At 38.9% G+C, this 16,996-nt stretch overlaps 1 protein-coding gene across 2 annotated transcripts in view; it reads left to right on the top strand.

Moving 5' to 3' along the window:
* The window catches only part of efcab14 (EF-hand calcium binding domain 14), an 87,495-nt gene extending 78,878 nt beyond the window's left edge, over positions 1 to 8,617 (top strand). For both annotated transcript variants that reach the window (XM_078218477.1, XM_078218478.1), the window contains exon 10: positions 6,221 to 8,617. In XM_078218477.1, coding sequence (XP_078074603.1) covers positions 6,221 to 6,387 — 167 coding nt within the window. In that variant the 3' untranslated portion in view covers positions 6,388 to 8,617. The remainder of the gene's footprint in view (positions 1 to 6,220) is intronic.
* Positions 8,618 to 16,996: the final 8,379 nt, after the last annotated feature.

The following is a 16,996-nucleotide window of genomic DNA, read 5'->3' as shown; positions in this document are numbered from 1 at the left end:
AATGTAATTTCAAAGTTAGACGACTATATGCATCATTAACATTTTTAGGAACATTAAGCGGTTATTGTGTTCAACAAGCCTGCAAATTTCAGAGAAATTGTCAACATCTAACTGCTTTCGATCAATCATTTCTCTCCCAAAAGAGACATATTACAGAATCCATGAATTGAGAAAGAGACTTGTATTACCCTTGTGGACTCTTATGAACATCCAAAATAGGAACAGAAGTAGGCCATTTGGCCCCTTGAGCCAGCTCCACCATATGATAAAATCATGGCAGATCACTTTGTGTTTCGAATGCCACAGTCCTGATACACTATGGTTCCACTAGGCTTCATAACATTAATTTCTTGTTTTGCAAGGGAATCAGTCTACCTCCCCCTTAAAAATATTCACTGACCCCCACCTCCAGCTACTTCTGAAGCAAAGCTCCAAAATCGCACAGCCTTCAGAGAAAAAAATTCTCCTCATCTGCATCCTAAAAGGGCAACCCCTAACTTTCAAACAGAGCCCCCTAATGCTGGACTTCCCCATAGTTCTGGACTTGGCCACAACACACAGCATCATTTCCATGTCTACCTGGTCATTATCATTCAGGATCTTGTGTACTTCAATCAAGCCGCCCCTTGTTCTTCTAAGCTCCAGTGGAACACATCCAATCTGTCTAACCTTTCCTCATAAATCAAACCACTCATTCCAGGTATCAATCTAGTAAACCACCTCCAATGTATTTACATCCTTCCTTAAATAAGGTGACCAAAACTGCACACAATATTTGAGATTCTCACCAATGCTTTGTAAATCTCAAGCATAATATTTTTTACGTTCAATTCCTCTCCGAATAAAGGATAACGTTTCATTAGGGTTATTATGGAGAAAGTGATTGGGCCCATTGGCCATTTTGAGTCTATCAATAGAAAATAAATACTTAGGATTTCCCTTACTGTTTTGTTTTCCCAGTCTCCTGCCTCTTGTTTCCCTTTTTTCTGCACCATAATATTCATTTGGAAACATTTTCCCTTTTTGTCCAGCTATTGTTCCGTGCTTTCCACTTGAATCGCAGCTCAGCATTCCTTTTTACAGGATTTTGACAGAATTGTGAGGGGAATGAAAAATTGGGTAGCTGCGTGGGTTTTTAATATTGGTTAAAGAAACGATCTCTGTTCTGGGGAGGAATGATGTGCTATAAGGATCATCAAATGAGGTAACTTGAGTTGAACTGGGGAACATGAAAATGGGGCAGTTGCACAGCTGACAGAGGGAAACAGAAGAGCAAATATGCCGGCAGATTGCTGAAAAGTGCAAAATAGGGCAGAACCCTAATAACTGGGATAAAAATTTTCCTAAAACATAGAGAGAGCACAGAATTCTTAAAATGCTTTCAGGAAAACCTTTTTAGTTAGTGTGGTAATCCCAACAAGAGAAGGGGCATTGGTGGATTTCATTTTTAAGAAATGAAGCTGGGCAGGTGGGAGAGTTATATCAGTGGGATAGCACTTTGGTGGATTCAACATGGTTGTGAAAAAGGACAGAGATTGACCAAGAACAAAAATGTTTACTTTGGGGAAATTGTTAGCATTGTTATGAAGTTGAGTTGTGTCCTTTCTGGCCAAATTGGACTGGAAACAGTCCCTTTCAGATAGATCAGTGTCAGAAGAGTAGAAGGCACCACACAGACGCACTCTGATGTCCTGAATGGCCGAGCCCTTTAACTGAAAGAAACTAGAATGGGGTATGCGCAGCCTGTCACCTTGCCACACTCCACGTGTGCCGACTGGGGAATAAATACCTTGGCCTCTGCCGGGACTAAGGCAAGTTCCCGTTTCTAAACAAGAGCAGGCAAAATACTTCCTTTATTAGCTGAGGCTTAGAGCATGACATCTAGAGTACTGCACACTGTTCTGATCTCATTACAAGAGGATGTGGGAATAGTAGAGAGGCTACAGAAGAAATTAATAAGGGTGCTGCAGGAATGGAAAATTTCAGCTATGAGAAAAAATTGCATCGGCTTGGGATATTGTCTTTTGGGGATTTAATAAAGGTGTGTAAATGTATGAGGTTCTGGGATGGGCTGGACAGGAAGAACATGTTCCCTTTATCAGAGAGGTCAATGATCTGGCGGCACAGATTTAAATTGGCAGGAGTAGTGGGAAGTTGAGAAATGTTATCACCCAGAGAGCAGTGGAAATCTAGAACTCGCTGTCGGAAAGACAGAAACTCTCATCCCATTTTTTTTTAAAATGCTTGGATCGGCACTTGAACCGTCGTCACCTGCAGGGCTGCAGACCACGAACTGAAAAGTGGAATTGACTGTCCGACGCTTTCTTGACTGGCACAGACACTGTTCAGAATGAACTTCTGTTCTGTATATTTCCTGTTTCATTCTGCGTTAATTTTGAATTGGTTCTGTTGACATTTTGACCCCTCATTTTAAAATGTTATTCTTGAATTGCATACTGTGGATGCAAATATTTGCTTTGGCAGGATATTTTATTAAAAACGATAATAAATGTTCTTCATTGAATTTAATATGTATCGAGATGGAGGATGTTCAAATTGAAAAATTGAATCCTTTCCCACTCTTGCAATAGTTGTTATTACTAAATCTCTCGAGGCTGAGAACAGTACAGATTAAAGTTGAAATTTACTTTAGACTGCCCCACCACACTGATCAGCAACCTGCAAAACTGAGTAGAGCAAGATGATTGTACAAAAACTGCCCTCAAACTACAATCAGATACCATTATGGAGATTGGAGATGTAGATCTCAGCTGTAGAACAAATGTTCATTTTTGCATCTTTGACTTGTGTTAATTTTCCAAAGATGCTAGTTTATCTTCTAGCGAGTAGATCCACCACTTCTACATTGACATGGCTCAAATTGCAAAAAGTTGGGAAATCTGAATCGGAGTTCATAACCAAAAAAGTTTAGGAATCGCTGATCTAGCCAACTTATTACTATTTTTTTTCCTGTCAGCTCATTACTTTTGCCAAATTCTGGTGGTAGCCCAGAAACACAATTTTATATTCCTTTTCCTTCTGTTTCCAACCATGTATAGCTTATGGATAGCACTTATTGCTGCCCATTTAAAGTCAACTTTACATGTTGGTTATCAGCAGCTTTGCCCTTTACGTGTTTGCCAGGACAAAAGTTGGAAACTAAGTAATGCTTGGTTGATCTTGATTTTTAGGGCAAAACAAATTTACTACCGTCAAATGACTGCTTTCACCATTGTGTTCTTTCGCATTCTCTTGTGATGCACCATGAGCTCTTTTTGCTTAAATTTTCACTAAAAAGATTTCAAGGCATATCAATAATTCAGAATGTTTAAAAGAAAACCTGTTCTGTGGAAGAATTATACTTTGTAGTAAAACTAAAGAATTTGTAGAACACTACTAGACCATTTAAATAATGGCCACAATTTGTGGTAGTATTAATGGTCAATATGCACCTCTATTGCTGACTGCAGCTTCTGGTTTCCGCATATGCATTTAAATGAAGAAATCCAGAAGGTGCTTAGAGATAACTAGTTTGTGCTGTTGCAGTCTTGTCAAGTGCAGCAATACAAATCACAAGTTTGCCGTGAACTTAAACTGATTTATATAAAAAGGACCAATAGACCGACATTTAAATTGAGCCTTACATGAACACAACTCCATAAAGTGCTTTCCAGCTAATTGGGTACCTTTGAAGCATATTTACTGTTATAATGTGGGAAGTAAAGCCAATTTGCACACCACAAGCTCACACAAACAACATTGTAATGATGACTAGATAATCTGTTTTTGTGATGTTGATGCAGTATAAATACTTACCAGGACATCAGGGATAAGTCCCTTGCTTCTCAGTGTTGAGTGTTTTAAACTACTGCACTCCTTTCTGTTCCTTCAAAATGATAGTAAACAGCAATAGCCATTTTCAGTTATGTATTATTTTTAACATAGAAAAATGTCCTGTGGTATGAGAATGCAGACATTGAGCCAGAGGAGGAGAGAAGGAAGTAATGATCAAAAACTTGGTCAGTCAAGTTGGTGTTAAGGAGGGAGTTAAGGAATGCATTCCAAAGAATGTTGAAAGTGCAGTCAACCAGGATGGAGGGATACACAAGAGGCTACAGTCAGAGAAGCAGAGAAGATTATAGGACTAGAGAGGTTTACAGGCAAGGATGAGGCCTTAAGAGAATTTGCAAATAAGGAACAGTACATCTGCTTAATATTTAACCAAAGTCATATATGATTTCCACAACACTGACCACAATACAACGCCCACACATTGTGCAATTGATTAAACTCATCTCTGAGTTTAGAGTAGTTGTAGTTAAATGATAGCTAGTGCTTTGGAGCTATTAATATTCATGCTTGTGAAAATCAATGTGATAATGACCAAATAATCTAAACAGTCCAAAGATGTGAAGGTTAGGTTGATTTGATTTATTATTGTCACGTGTATTAGCATATAGTGAAAAGTATTGTTTCTTGCGCGCTATACAGACAAAGCATACCATTCACAGAGAAGGAAATGAAAGAGTGCAGAAGGTAGTGTTACAGTTATAGCTAGGATGTAGAGAAGGATCAACTTAATGCAAGGTAAGTCCATTCAAAAGTCTGACAGCAGCAGGGAAAAAACTGTTCTTGAGTCGGTTGGTACGTGACCTCAGACTTTTGTATCTTTTTCCCGATGGAAGAAGGTGGAAGAGAGAATGTCCGGGGTGCTTAATTAGGCTGGCTGCTTTGCCGAGGCAGCGGGAAGTGTAGGGCGTGAGAGTTTATTTTTAGGAGTGCTTGGAACCTGCAGGAGGTTGCAGCTCTGTGGGTCAGAGGGATTGGGGGCAGGGGGGGGAGGGGACTCCAGCTTCAGGGATGCAGGTCTGGTCGTTGGGGACCAGCAGAGTGAAGGTCCGGGCTCCCGTGGCGTGTTCTCGGGCTCTAGGAATCCTCCAAATGTAGGCCCAGGCTTCTAGGGCATTTTCCTGGTGTGGAGGAATCCCTGGCTCTGGGATTGCAGTGCCAGCTGCTGCTCACGCGTAGGCGGCTGGTCCGGGTCAATTTCGGGTCAGTCAGGTTGGGTGTCTCCAGGGTCCTAAGGATTGCCAAATCTGTAAGAAGTTGAATTAAAGCATTGTTAGAGAGTTTAAGAGTTAGAATGAAGTTTTAGAAGCATAGAATGAGAGTAAAAGATAGAATTAGAAGGTATGCTGGGCACAGCTTGCAAGAAGTCGCCTCGCTCTGGCGCCATCTTGGAAAATTGGTCGATTGGCCATGCTAAATTGCTTCCAAGTGTCCCAAGAGGTATAGGTTAAGGGAATTAGCGGGATAAATATGTGTGGGTTCTGGGCCTGGGTAAGATGCTCTGTCAGAGAGTCGGTGTAGACTCTATGGGCCAAATGGCCTCTTGCACTGTAAGGGTTCTATAATGTATGCTGTTTAAGGAAATAACATTGTCCTGGGGCTGGGCAGTGGGGAGAACTCCCCTGCTATTGTGGGATCTCTTCCATCACCTGATGGGGCCAGAACCTCCTGCTTAATGTCTAATCCAAAAGTCGGCACATATGACAATGCAGCATTCCCTCAGATAGCACATTTTAAACATCAGCCTAGATTATCTGCTCAAGTCTTGGAGTAAGAATTAAACCCACCATCTTGTGACTTGAGTGAGACTGTTAGGAACTCCACAGCTGACACCATGTTAAGGAACTGGAAAGGATAAATCTGAAACATGAAATTGGGAGAGTAGGATCGGGGGTGGTGGGGGAAACGATGATGACAAAGTTGTAAGAGGTCAATTTGGGACTGAAATTAGAAATAGTTATCAACACCTAGAATGGCTTCCCAGATTTGGCAGAAGGGACAAAAGCTTTAGCATCTAATTGGTTCTTACATGAATTCAAAACAAGAGAAATTCTTGTGTCTGGATAGGTGGATAAATTAAGATGAGCTGAATGATCATCCTCGCTCGTAAAATCTTGCGACTCTTGTGTGACTTGTGATCCAGTGAATTTAGATGCCGGCTCGCAAGAACAAATGCATAGAACCCTTGTGTTTGCACAGTGAATTCAGACAATTCAAACTAAACCTTCATATCTCGGGGCAGCTGCATAAAGAATATTGTGTGTGTTGGTTCTTGTAAAATACTTTTTTTCTTTTGAAGTGTCTTAGTATTGCCTTTTCAAAGCTTAGTGTATGTCATTGTCAAATATGTTTTGTGCTTTTATTATTGCAGCTCTCCAGGATCTGTTTCTTAAATCTAATGATGGCCAACTCTCTTATCAAGATCTTCACAATTTATTTGGGAGCCAAACCCCTAAGCCCGAAGAAATTCAACCGTTTGATTCGAATGGAGATGGAAGATTCTCTCAAACAGAACTCATTAATGCACTTGATCCATAAGACTGGAGGTGGGGGTTATACAATATAGTAACTAATTGGACTGGTGGAGTTTTTTTAAGCTGAAGTACTGACTTCTAATTGCTACAGTTGCACCTTTTAAACAGTATTTCACTATTGTGCAAAATTTGCTTATATCCTTATAGAATAGATATTCTAACGTGTTAGTTTTGGGTTTTCCCCAAACATTTTTTTAATGAACCAGTCTGTAATATCTTACGTAAGTAAGGAATGAGTCATTCAGGATTTTGTTTTTTTGCTTCAAGTTTCACACACAGTAAACTGGCTTCTTAAACTTCATGAATAATCAAACTCATTGCAGGTTCAGAAACTTATCTTGTACAATACAGGTTTCCATTCATTTTGATGGAGACAAAAGTGAATTAATTTTTGTGCTTTGAGCCTTGCATTGGTGCTGTCGGGAGCGGGATTGCCTCTTTGAATTCAAAACTTCTATATATGCAGCAGTTATGTTTAATCACTTAAGTTTGATCATAATAATCAGTTATGTATTAAATCAATGCATCTGGAAGTTTCAGAAGTTTCCATTATTTTCAATGGAGAATTCATAAGCATTTTAGTCACCCTTGACAGACGTTTAATATGCACATCTCACTGATTTGAGGCAAATTACTGGAGAGATTTGTGACGACTCTTTAAGTTTTATCTTGGGATTTACTTTTCCTAAACTGTTGCAGGACATTGCCAGCTCTGAAAATTTGCAAAGTTCAACAATTTATATACCGTATGCACAGTAAATACAACCACTTTTGTGCAGGTAAATAAGACATCTTTCACACTGCTTCTGTATTATGTTCATGCTGTGGCTCCCAATGTATGGGTTACAAGCAGCTGCAGCAACCGCAAAGTAAACTTGGATTTACTAATGTTGGCTACCGGGAAGACCCTTTTTTTAAAAAAAAAGCATGTTTGCTTTGAGATTTCTGCCATCAGTTTGAGAGTCATGTACTGGCATGGTTCACAACCAATATAATGGCATCAACTTGGGGTTTTTATGGTTTAATGGAAACCATTCCTTTTATTTAAGGACTGGGCTATCTTTCAGATCTGTCACTCAGTCACTTTAGTTCAGTTAGAACAGGGGTTTGTTTTGCAGACTGACCTTGTGAACAGCTGTAACAGACTGTGTCCTAGGTTGCTGAGTGCAAAACTAACCTGTAAATTTAGTTGTTTACAGCAGTGTAGTTTCATTATTAAGATCAGTACTTGAAACATGCAATCTTATAAAACTGAAGCTTCCTTTGACTTAAATAATTTGACATTTTATTTTCTGACAGTAGCATAAAATCTGAATATTGTTTTTTAATCTAAAGATTGCTGGCAAGGTATTTCTAATGTGTAAAGCTTAATAAATGAACATTAAAATCAGCATCCATGTCTCTAGCGTGTGCTTGGCAATAATTTTAAAAATTGCGCTAGGATTGAGTCTACCTGGAACTGACTTTAGATCCCATTAACAGCATAATATTCTAAAGGAAATGCTCAAATTTAGTGCATTCCACAAGTGCAGAATTTTAGTAGGCGAGGAAGAAAGTTGAATAGTCAATACAAAGTGTTGGATTTTATGATCTTGTTCTCGTATTGGTTCTTTGCTGACACCAGCTCTGTATTGAATCAGTATTTTGTGGATAAATATTTTTGTTCTGCATAATTTTAACACAATTTACTTCAATTCCATAGATCTGTTCCAATAATAACCTCTTTAATTATACTAGCAATAAGAGATCGGCCTTTCTGCTATTTTTGTATTTCATTGTGATAAGTTTCATTCAGTTTTGCTGAGATATTTGCAGAAAGGTTGATCTAATTTTGTGATGCAGGTGCGAGAGAGAAAATAATTCAGGTTGTTTGCACTGTTGGTTGTTTTTTTATATATATAATGCAATGCTGTTGGTGATACCTGAAGCTGAACACTGGGCAAGCGTCCTAAAATAAAGGAACTGCTTTGCTACAGAGACATTTGGTACTATCATATGAATGGTGGATCATAAATGTCTTAAGTAATTCTGATAAATAAAGTCATTTTAAATTTCACTCTGTGTTGTATACAATGCACTAAAATGTATTTTGAGAAGTTACTCCTGTAATAAAATGGTTGGTTACATTGTATTCAAGTAACAACCACGGTTTTGATGACTTGTGTTTTGCATGTTTCATATCATGTAATCAAAATATTTATAATTTATCAAACATTAAAAAGACAATATTCCAACTTTGGTGCAAGTTTTCTGTGTAGTAAATTCTCCATAGGCATTCGCAGAATATTAATAGAAAAATGTCAGTGTGATTAATCAATATGAATGAAATATTTATGTGACCTGTGAAAGTTTCTGGAAGTACATAAGAACTTTACAGTATCTCATTTCTAATAGCAAAATAATGACATTGTCCCATTGAGCTCTGCTGGACCAAATAATTTGTACGTCAACAGCAAAGATTATGCAAACTATTCATACTGTATTATCTATTCTTACTGCATTATCTGTTTGTGAAAACACAATGTTCACTAAAAACAAATTGGTTGGTTGGCAAGAGATTAGCTAACGCTGCTACAATTATCTTAAAGTAATTGAAATTGTTCATTTAGTAATAAATAAATTTAAAGTCAGGATATAATGAATTCCAGTGAAGCTGCATCTCCAAATTAAATTAATTCCTGTAGTAGGAATTATTCCCATTATGTAGAAATGATCTATGCCTAAACAAACGCTCCCTAAAACCAATCTCCCATGATATTATTGACTGTAACTTGAATAATGTGCAGTTTTATATAGATGCTTTATCACTCTTCCTATTAATTTGTATATACTGCATCTTGAGCTGTCCTAGGTATTAACTAATTTTAGTGTTTTGCTCTACTATTTATCCACCAGGGAAGCAACAGTACTAATGAAGGCACTTTCTAATTTGACCGATCCATGAAACTTAAGCAGGGCAAAAAGCAAGCAAGTAATGGACCTGGGTTTGGGTGCATTTGCCAAGGTTCATGGGTCTACATCTGTCCCATGACCTGTAGTTTGGACACAATATTTCATAGAAACATAGAAGATAGGAGCAGGAGGAAGCCATTTGGCCTTTCAAGCCTGCTCCGCCATTCATTACGATCATGGCTGATCACCCAACTCAATAGCCTAATCCTGCTTTCTCCCTTTGATCCCATTCACCCCAAGTGCTATACCTAGCCGCGTCTTGAATACATTCAATGTTTTGGTATCAACTATTTCCTGTGGTAATGAATTCGACACGCATTCCATTTTGACTATGAACCTTTTAATAATGGCTATGAAATATGTAAAGTTTCTGAACATATTAAGTTAATTTCAATATTTTCTGTTGCAAAATATATCCAACAGTACTTCGTGTTACCGCTGGGTTCTAATTAAACTGGGTAACATTTAGTATTTTTACTCAGAACCTGCCTCAACTTGAATAATGGTTTTATGCTCATATGAATAATTCTATTCTACTGATTGGGAGTTCTGAAGTAAGTGTTAATGAAATATAACCATGTAATCATTTAAAACTAAGATGGCTACAGCACAAATATATTTTGACTGTTCATATCTGTCGATGCTTTATTAAAGCAATCAAAAAATAATCCTAATGTGCTGCTCTCTTTGCATTAAAATCTTGTTCTTGTTAAAATGCCCACTGTTCCTGCAAATGATGCCTTGTCTTTGTGTCTGAATCATTCCTTGTGAGAAAGTATTCCTGCTGCAACAACCCTGTAAAGAAATGTTTTCTAACTTTTCTTTGGTGATTATTTTAAATTGGTTACCACTTGTCACTGAATAGACCTGAGATAACGAAAACCCTTAATTTTCAAAATTCCACGAAATCTTGTCACATTTTCTGCTTCAGTGAAAAAAAAAGTTGCTTTGTATCTTAAATAGCTGCTAATGGCTATAATTTCCAATCCCTAATTGAGTGCCTAAAGTTGTGCACATTACTTTGGTTGAACCAATATTTTGTATTAATTATGACTTTATTTTTATTCTATGGACCTATGTATAAGCGGCAGAATGTTGTTCCCTGCACTATGCAGTATCCCTATTTGGTTTCCTCAACCTTGCAAAACTTTTATTGTTGTCAAAAACAGCATCTACTTCCAAATTCTGACCTGTGTGTCAGACTCTGGGACTGACCCAACTTGGTCCCTCGCTTCGATACTTGATTATTCCCAGGGCATACCCAGCAATTTTCCAATATCTTTAAAGGGGCTATCAAGTTTTGGATTTAAAAACAAAAATGAAAATTTTAAACTTGTGCCTTTTTGGATAAGAGTAGCCAATGTAACTAGGGGCCAGAGCAATGGATGAGTAGAACTTGGCACAGGATAAGATGGGGCAGCAGAGTTGTGGATGAGCTGATGATGTGTGAGGTAGCCAGGAGGGTGAGTAAATTCTCAAGTAGTCCATGTCCATATGCAGCAAGACCTGGACAATAATCAGGCTTGGGCTGAAAAGCTACATTCACGCCCACAAGTGCCAGGTAATGACCATCTCCAACAAGAGAGAATCAAACCATCTCCCCTTGACATTGCTACCACTGAATTCCCTATGTGCAACATTCTCAGGAGTTAATATTGACAAGAAACTGAACTGGAACAGCCATATAAATATTGTGGTCTAAAGAGCAGGTCAAAGCCAAGTAACTCATCTGAAGCCTACAAGGCACAAGTCAGGAGTGTGATTGAAAGCTTCCCACTTGCTGGATGAGTACAGCTCCAACATCATCCAGACAATGCAGTCCATCTGATTGGCACCCCATCACAAACTTAAAACATTTACTTCCTCCACCAACTGAGCACAGAGTGTTGACTATTTAGGAATATAGTTGCAGGGATAGGCCATTCCGCTCTTTGAGCTTGCTCCTCCATTTAACTAGATCATGGATGATCCTCTATCTCAATGCCACCTTTCCACACTATTCCCACATCGCTTTATGTCATCGGTAATTAGAAATCTATCGACTCTTGTCATTTTTGTTTTTTCTCGTGTTGAGGGATATAAGGAAATGGCTAGTGATGTTGTAATGGTTAAAAGGGTGACTTTGAATTCCCTTTCCCTTGTCTTGTATACTTTATCCACTGAAGACACAACATTTACAGTAGATAGAAGTTGAGAAAAAAAAGCAGTGCAGATTGATAGAGTAGCACTGATCCACACAGACCTAACTTTTTGAAATGTTTAACCGCAAAATGTGAAATACCCCTCTTCACCTCTGTTGGCCATCTAGCCTCATGTGCATTTCCAACACTCTTTGGCCTACTGTAGGCAGTCTGTCTAGGCACTAATCTCTGGAATTTCATCCCTTAACCTCTCTGTCCTTGTCCCTCTGTTTAAACATTGCCAGGATTCCAGTAAAGTCAGTACAGTACATAATCAGGTCACATATGGCAAAATTAACCTTCTGAAAGAAATTGCAGAGTGGACAGTGAATGCTGATTTGCTGGTGGAATCTCAGGGTTACTGGTGAATGAGACAGAAAGAAGGTTGTTAACTTAATGCTTGGTATGAAATGATAGAAAGTTAGCAAAGGTGCCAAAGTTGGGTCCATCTGAGATAGACAATTCTACCATATGCTTTTCAAGGGGAAATGAAGCTTGAACCATGGCAGGAGAGACAGAAGGCAGAGGATTAGCAGTGTGTTAGGTTGGGGTTCAGGAGACAAAGTCCCTGGGGCAGAGAGAAATACAAGCTGGCATTGCTGTGTGAACAGTGATGGTCCCAAAATAGAGTGGGAAAGAAGGTGTAAATAAAGTGGGCTCAGAATTAGACTGGCAGCGTAAGATTGAACACAAGGAATTACTTGTCTAGCATGGCAGATATTGGAAAAGACATATAAATATATCTCTGTCCTTTTTACATAATGCCTTTCATGCCGTTAACTTTATAGTCATTTTTTAATTACAACCACTGTAACTTAAACATGGCAGCCAATCTGTAGTAAGCTTCCACGGGATGGAAGCTTATTGCAAATAGCAATAACCAGATTATCTATTCTAATGTTTATTGAGAGATAAATGTTCAGCAGGACATGGGGGAATAACTGTTCTTCAAAATGTGGGATCTTTTGCATCCACCTGAAAGCCATATGGGATCTCAGTTTAATGTATCCTAAAGATAGCACCTCTGACAATGCAGTTCTTAATACTGCACCTGTCAGCCCAATCTTCTGCTCAAGTCTCTCAGTGGGATTTGAACCTATAACCTTGTGACAGAGGCAAGAGTGCTAATAAATGAGCCATGGAAGACATCAAAGCATGTCTGATATGAAATGGACAAAGCGTTGGCAACTGGACGCTGGTTAGTGGATGTTCTAAGCTGTCTCCATTCTGTAGTGGGATGAGGATAGCTTGGAACATCTGTGAACCAGTGTCCAGGCTTTGACAGCCATTGTGCAGAGGGAGTGAATTCAGGAACCAGTTAAGGAAAAGTGGTGCTGTGGAGATTGTGTTGGGGAATCGAATTGAGGAAGAGTGGTGAGAGGTCCATAAGTCAGCAGTGATTAATGCAGTGATCCAGAGGAGGTGGATGATAGCTTCAGGTGTTAGCAGTGCGTGGTAGTGGATCATTTGAACCTACAAAAGAGCAAAGATGAGTCAGTGTCTAGTGTCTGATATGAGACCACAATCTTAGCTGGTTCTTAATCACAATATAAACTAGACTCAAATTCAAATTAACGATTTGAGCTCCATTCAACTACCACCAGGAATTACCACATGCCTACCTCCAAACTCTGAAGAACTAAACAGGCACAATGATGTGTAAAAAAGCAATATCTTATTTAACTGCTACAAATAACACAAGCACTACAGTCACAAAGTACCCCTGTTTTATTCAAGAATAGCATTATTTGAATTTAGTTCAACATCACATGGGATAAGCTTCATGGTTCAGTGGTAATTTCATTTTGAAGTATTCAGTTATCTGCTACTCTTCTGGGCCTATTTAGATTCTCATTGATTTATCTTCAATCCTCTTCTATCCCAAGACGGATTTTTTTTTGTACTTCTAATATTTGAGATATAAGCTTTTATGCATTTTAATTCACTAGTATTCTGTGCACTGCTATTCATTTCCTGAATTTTTGATTCCTTAAAATAATCCCTTTCCACTATTCAATTCAGACTTCAACACCATCTTCAGCTAACAAAGATTAAACCCAGCTCTTAAACAAACCAGTAACATGTACACAAACTAAAGTACAATCTTTACTATCGCTAGATCAATCACTCTCTCGCTCAATAAATCTTTTGGTCTTTCACCAACTGAGGGATGCTTGCTTTTTAACTCATTTGAGACACCATTCTAAACATGTATGTTGTTGTAGAATAATAGGCAAGTGTTGAGATTACCTTAGACTTCAGTTTGCCCTTGCGATTGGTGGCAGAGAGACCAAATATGGAAGAGCAGTAGAAGTTATACTGGGAATGGAAACATCAAAAACAGCCACAAAGCCTGTTAATCTTGGTATGGATTGATCCTTGCCTTGACTTTAAAGGGGCACTTTGCAAAGACATCGCTGTGAATAAAATCAATACAAAATCAAGACAAAAAATATCTTGATCAGCAAACTAGTCAGTTGAACATGGCGAGTCAACATGCAGACATGAAGAAACTGGATTTGACTTGTGCTATTCTGCTGCTCCCTAATGTGGCTTAGCTCCTTTTGAACAAGATTAGTAGTTGCTCATTTGGATGAAGTTATGTACACAATAACAGGTACATTGAGATTAAGCTGGTCTTGCTCCTGATCCTGTCCAATATAATCCCTTCTAAGTAGGCAACAAGTTGCCTTGCAGAATTTGTTCCTTAAAGTGCAAGTACTAAACTTCAAAGGCACAGACCGCATATTTTCAGATTACACCTATTGGCATGTACTGCCTGGTTCCCCAATAGACATGCACAACGTCCTTTATGTATTATTAAACGGGTGGAAGACTTAAATTGTCAAGTCAATAATATTAGTCTGTTTAAATGAAATTAACTGAAATGTTAGAGTATAGATACAATTTTTTCTTATGGAATGAGTGTTGTTGGGATCATCAATATTTGATGCCCATTTGTAATTGACCTCAAAAAGTTGGTGAGATGTCTTCTTGAGCACTGAAATCTATTAGTGCTGTTGGGAGGGGAGTTCTGGGATTTTGACCAAGCAACAGTGAAGGAACAGCGATATGGTTCCAGTATGTGGCTTGAAACAGAAATTGCAGGGTAGTATCCCATGTGTCTGCTGCCCTTGTCCTTCTGTGTGATAGAGGCCATGGGTTTGGCAGAGAAGAAAAATGCTGACTGATTTGAAGCAAGCATCACTATGATGGGACCTATCAAGTAGTCTGATCCCATTAATTACAAGAGAGATCCAAACAAAAAGACCCTGAATGCACTTAAAGTACTCAAAGTAAAATCGAACAGATTGTTACGTGGTGCGCCAATGACTGATGGTTACAACTTTTCCCGAATATCCGGATGTAATTCGATAGAGGGAATGCTAGGGGAATACATGAAGAGACCAAAAAGCTACTGGTCCATCCCATAGAAAATGGTTCCATTGAAAACAAGGCAGGGAAGGTGGTCACTGACTATAATAAACAGAGAGATGGGAGAAACATTATCTTGAGTTGTACTCTAGGGAGAACATGGTCAACGAGGAAACTCTTGACCCATTGAAAGCCTGCCTGGGAGAGCTGCAAATTGAACCTACAGTGGAAGAGTTTAGCAAAGCTATTGACTCGCCTGTCATGGGCAAAGCTCCAGGTGCTGATGCTATACAACCTGAATCATTAAACACAGGGATGCTAACATCCCTCAAAAGGTTGGTGAGATGTCTGCAGCATTGACACAAACTTCTCTGTGTCTGCAGCAGTGCCCAGGGTGTGTGTGATGCAAAAATTGTGACCCTGTACAAGAACAAGGGTGACCACAGAGATTGCAGAAATTACTGAGGCATCGCCCTGCTGAGTATCATGGGAAATGTTTTTGTCCATGTTGCCCTTGTCAGACTGCAGAGTTTGGCTGAACGTATCTTTCCCAAACCCCACAGTGTAGCTTCAGAATTGGAAGACCTGCCATTGACATAATTTTCTCAGTCTGGCAGCTGCAAGAGAAATTCTGTGATCAAAGCCACTCTATATTACCTTCATCAATCTCACCAAGGCATTCTACCTTGTGAGCAGAGACAGTTTATTTAAACTGCTGGAGAAAATTAGATAGCCACTGAAACTGCTCAATGTGATCTTTTTCCTTGACAACATGATGAGTAAGGTCAGCAATGACAGGGTAGCATTGGAGCCTTTAAAATCCACAGTGGAGTCAAACAGGGTTGTGTTCTGGCATTGACACTCTTTGACATATTATTTTCTTTGCAGCTGCTGTTATATGTTTTCAGGTTATCTAGAGAATGTCTACTTACATATCAGAAATGACAGAAGATTGATCATTTTTATTTACCTGAGATGCAAGTCAAAGGTGTGCCAAATCCTTATCAATGAGTTGCCCTTCGCTGTCAATGCTACACAATTTTTTTTTAAAATTTGTTTATTTATTAGTATCACAAGTAGGCTTACATTAACACTGCAATGAAGTTACTGTGAAAATTCCCTAGTTGCCACACTCTGGCACCTGTTCGGGTACACTGAGGGAGAATTTAGCATCATCCCATACTGGGGAATATCTGCAGCAGCAAATAGACAGTCTCTCTCAAACATACAAAGAGTTTGGTTTGATCATCAGCATCAGGAAGACGAATGTCATGGTTCAGCATTTTGCCATATCGCCATCTATCAGCATTGACAATATGATCCTGGAGGTTGTTGATAGTTTCACATATCTATTCTCCATAATTACCAGCAATCTGTCACTTGATGCTGAAATCAACATGCATATTTTAGATGCTGCAACTGTTATGTCCAAGCTGAGTAACAGAGTTTGGAACAACAACAACCTGACTGAGAACACCAAACTGTGATTCTACCAAAGCCTGTCTCCTCTGTACTCTTCTGTACAGTGGTGACGCCTGGACAATGTAAAAGACAGGTTGACAGTTTCCAGATTTTGACTTGGTACATGATCCATCTAGTTTACCTTCTTTTGAATCATTAAATAAATTGTCATGAAAAGAACAAGAGGAATTTGCAGGACTCAGGATGGATTGGACGTTAAAATTGAAGTTTTTAGAGATGCCTCTGGACACGTTTTGGATGCTTGCAGGACAAGAACGTCCATCTATTTCAGATCACACATTGGCAGTACTCCTACCATCTCCAACAACCTACCTACGCAAGTTGCTGTTCTCAACACTGGCTTATGTTAACAAACAAAAGAAGGGAGTGCCTGCCTCTGTGAGGAGAGTCTGTTGATCTGGGGAAGAACTGTGACAGGGCAACTCATAGGTGTTGCTCCAGTGACACTGATAATCATCACCAAATTTGGAGCATGCTGTCTAGCAAATATGGCACCTCATCACTTTTTGGGTTCAATTTTAGATTGCTCATAACCCGTCTACCACGATTTGTCACGTCATCTTGTAAAATCATTAAATAATCTGAGTTAATTACTCCTCAAAATAAATTGTAAAATAAGATAAA

This window comes from Mustelus asterias, chromosome 8, assembly GCF_964213995.1.
Source record: "Mustelus asterias chromosome 8, sMusAst1.hap1.1, whole genome shotgun sequence".
NCBI classification, from domain to species: Eukaryota; Metazoa; Chordata; class Chondrichthyes; order Carcharhiniformes; family Triakidae; genus Mustelus; species Mustelus asterias.
Note: the sequence above shows the minus strand (reverse complement) of the source record. Positions and strands in the feature narration are given on the sequence as shown.